At 36.0% G+C, this 3,940-nt stretch overlaps 1 protein-coding gene across 1 annotated transcript; it reads left to right on the top strand.

The window, feature by feature from the left end:
* The first annotated feature begins 377 nt into the window (after positions 1-377).
* On the top strand, positions 378-2,339 carry LOC114397307 (pathogenesis-related genes transcriptional activator PTI6-like). The gene has a single exon (XM_028359380.1). The coding sequence runs from the start codon at positions 969-971 to the stop codon at positions 1,815-1,817; it is 849 nt and encodes a 282-aa protein (XP_028215181.1). The 5' UTR covers positions 378-968; the 3' UTR covers positions 1,818-2,339.
* Positions 2,340-3,940: the final 1,601 nt, after the last annotated feature.

Raw genomic sequence — 3,940 nt, 5'->3', positions numbered from 1 at the left:
ATATACAAAATATTAAATAAAGTAATATATAAAAATTTAAAATATTAAATGAAACTAAAAATAAAAGTATTAATTTAAATAAAATTATTTCTGACTTAAATTCATTTTAAAAAAATAAAAAATCAGAAGTTATTTTACTATTTCAGTAAAAAAAATTACGATTTTAAATTATGATTTTAAATTAAAAGTCATGAAATATCTTATGACTTATTTTTTTAAAATAATTTATCTCATTTGTTAATTTTTAAAAAAATTATTCCTATTAGATAGTTTCGGCCGACGAGGGACACATTGACGCACGCAGACACAGTGAGGACCCTCCTCCTCCACTCACTCCAATGACTCCAATTCAATTCCAAAACCCCACTCTCACGAGAAAAATGTTTTTGTGAATCATCCAATGAGGAATACAAATACTACCCCGTGCACTATAAATATCCTTTAGCCTTTCCTCTTTCATCTTGTTTCTTCTCCGTTTTTCTCTAACCTTCCACTCACATAATTCCTCTCTCTCCCTCTCTCTTGCTACACTCCCGCCAAAACCCCTCTCTGTGATCACCAAGGATTCAAGGTTGAGCCTTGAATTCTTGAACCTTGTTGTTGTTGACTATCTTTCTCACTCACAAGCCTTGGTGTGTCAGTGAGTGGAGTGAAATTTCACTTGAAGAGCGCATCCAAGGTTGGCCTTATTCCTCTTTCTCTCTCTATTGGAATATATCTCTAGAGACGAAAAGCAAAAGTTGTTATTGTTACCCATAAACATCTTGGTTTCTTTCTGCTTCATCTACTTGTCCACTTTTCCCCCATACCCTCTAAATTCCTCTCTCACTCTTTAAACCCCACCCTTCATGCACTCCAACACCAACACACAACAACAATAACAACCATCCCTCTCCCCTCTCTCACTCAAACAAAAACATCCTTAAGCCCTCCAAAAACTCTCTCTCTCTCTCTAAACCCTTTTAAGCATGTCCGTACACTCAAAACTGAAGCACCACCCCATGAACCTTGCAACCCCAAGTTCCCATTTTGACAACGACCCACCATGCAAAACCAAGACCAAAACCCAAAGGAGGCTCCTTCGGATCATAGTCACCGACCATGACGCCACCGATTCAGACTCCGACGAAGAAGAAGAAGAACAACAACAAACAACAAGAGTGAAGAGAGAAATCACCCAAATCAACATGCAACTTCCTCTCTCATACAATAGTTCCTTTCCCTCTTCATCTTCTTATTACTCTTCGGCTTCAGCTTGCACTTCATCGGAACAAAACCTAAAGTGTAAGAGACCAAACAAAAAGCCGCCACCGTTCTCCGCCGTGGTCCGCCGCCGCAACAACAAGTTTCGCGGCGTCCGGCAGCGGCCTTGGGGGCGGTGGGCAGCCGAGATCCGCGACCCCACCCGCCGGAAACGCCTCTGGCTCGGAACCTTCGACACGGCGGAGGAAGCCGCTACGGAGTACGACAGAGCCGCCGTGAAACTCAAGGGCCCGAACGCCGTCACCAACTTTCCTCTCACGCCGGAGGCCGCGGCGGAGGCTCCGGTGGTCTCCGTCGACAACCTCAGCTCTGACGGCGGCGCGTCGTACTCCGACTTAGTGGCCTCTCCCACGTCCGTTTTAGCCTACGAGTGCGACTCGACGCCGTTCGACGGTTTCCGTTACCTCGACGTGGAGGCGTTCGAGTTCCACATCGATGCGCCGTTAAGTTTGCCGGACGTTAACGTTGCGCTGACGTGTCATCACGGGAAGAAGGAGGAGGAGGTGGCGTTCGATGAATTCGATATCGACGAATTCATGACTTGGCCTTACTAGTAATAAAAATCTCAGGAACAGTTTCGTAATTGTAGAAGTGTGAGATGGAAATCCCGAAATTGCCCCCCCTCTCGTTGTCGAAGTTTGAAATTTTGTCGCACTCGTTGGAGCTTTGGAAGAGTGTAAAAGAGTTGTAGTGGTAAAAAATTGATGTAGTCGCATTTTACTACCACCTGAAACGGCGATTCTTTGTGTCGTATTTGGCAGAATTTAATTTGTAATCATTATCATGAAAAGAAAAAAAAATATATTGAAAATTTTTGGAGTGTCAATAGTCAAAACTAAGTGAGTGAGAAAAAGAGAAAGGAAAGATGGGGTTATGTGAGAAAGAAGGACTATATTGTAATTTCGGTATATAAATTTTGATAATCATATGAAGAGATTTTGGTGCTGTCTATTTATAGATTATGGGTTAACTTAGAGGGGACACGTTGTGATTAAGTTGGCTGCTGAATCCCAACCATCAGTGTAGGTTCATACATGAATCATTCGGTTTTCATTATTAGATTTTTTTCTTTTTAATTTTTTTTGTTTGGTTAAGTTGATGTCTTGCTTTATGGGTTATTTATTTGTTTTTTTATTTGCATGCGTGATTGAAATTGTTAAGGGATGATTTAGTCGGGCAGCACAGAGATCTTACTAATGTTTTGAAGTGTTTATTATATTAAAAAAAATGTTTAATAATGAGATTCTTGCAAGTGGGATTCTATTGATTCTTCAAAGTGTACTATGTTGATTTGTCTAATCGGAGAATAACATTTCAAAATATATGTTTAAAGAAAATTTGAGTTGGAAAGATTTGAAAAGTCTTACACAACTATTCGAATTAAGTGTCTGTTCTATGTTTTTTAAAGGTTGGGTAGTATCATTCACTCGTAGTAGAACCATACAACATTCACGTCTAATCACACAGCGCATATTATAGGGCAATTGAATTATGTGAATGAATCATGATCCCATCAAAGAAAATAATTACTATGCTTTGAATTTTACAAAATTGCAGAAATTTTCTTTTTGATTGGAAAATCAAACGAGTTTACAAATAACAGGAAATATAATATTTTATATAGTTTTTTTTTTTACCAAAGAAAAAGTATATATAGTTAGGAGGAGTTTGTGTTTTCATTTGATATTTTATGCAACGACTCGTTTTAAATTAAAAAAAAAAAAACTGTAGATATTTCTTAATCCTTAAAAGAATTCTCAAAGTTGTCTGGTTATTATGTTGTGCGTAGTGACTTTTCTACTTTTAGTATTTGCATTGCTGAATTTGGAACGATACTGCTAAAGTTCTTTAACAAAATAGACTTTACTATATAGCAACATTGTGAATCACGAACACTTGTGATCATTTTCAAAATTGATTTCTACTGCTACACACTTGGATATACAGTCTTATATATGTGGCAAACTGGCAATATGTCAATTTTCTTGAAATAGAAAAGGAAAAAAAAAATTCTAATTTTTTGTTATCTATTTTTATTTTATTTTTCTCTCTCATACAAAATAAAGATAAGGTGCTCATTCAAAGGATGTTTTCATGTGGAGGTTACTCATTCATAACTTTTAGATTAGAGAGCATTTGTTTCAAGCATTTAAGAATGTAGTTTTGAAAATGTCATTTTTACGAGGATAATGACAAGAACAATATTTTAAGGTATTATAGGAAGATATGTTTAGTCAGAATTCAACATTATTTAGAGTATTTATACATTTAAAATATAAGAGTTAAAATTAGAGTGGTATGAGTGGCTAATTGGATTTTAAAACAGTTTCTAATATTTGCATGAAAATAAACTTTTCGTCCTTTGTTTTGGAAATAAAATGAAGAAAAACATGTGAATCTTACTTATATCAGAATTAATAATGTTTGAGAATATTTTTTAAAGCTAGTTTTAAACATGAGAGTAGCAGATTACTAAATTTACTATTTGGGGAATAATTTAGGGCTAAATATTTTTTGTACGTATATGAGAGATAACTATATTAAGAAAACTATTTGCCAAGAGAAAATATATATAAACTCAGGCACTTGAGGAGGATAAAATTTAGCTCATTTGAATATCTTACATTGGTTGAGCCAAATTACAGCATTAAGCAGCTATAATAATCATAATTATCTT

The sequence above is a fragment of the Glycine soja genome, chromosome 2, assembly GCF_004193775.1.
Source record: "Glycine soja cultivar W05 chromosome 2, ASM419377v2, whole genome shotgun sequence".
Classification (NCBI taxonomy): domain Eukaryota; kingdom Viridiplantae; phylum Streptophyta; class Magnoliopsida; order Fabales; family Fabaceae; genus Glycine; species Glycine soja.
Note: the sequence above shows the minus strand (reverse complement) of the source record. Positions and strands in the feature narration are given on the sequence as shown.

Coding starts and splice junctions, on each gene's coding strand:
- LOC114397307 (XM_028359380.1), top strand. CDS start 969: ATGTCCGTACACTCAAAACTGAAGCACCACCCCATGAACCTTGCAACC.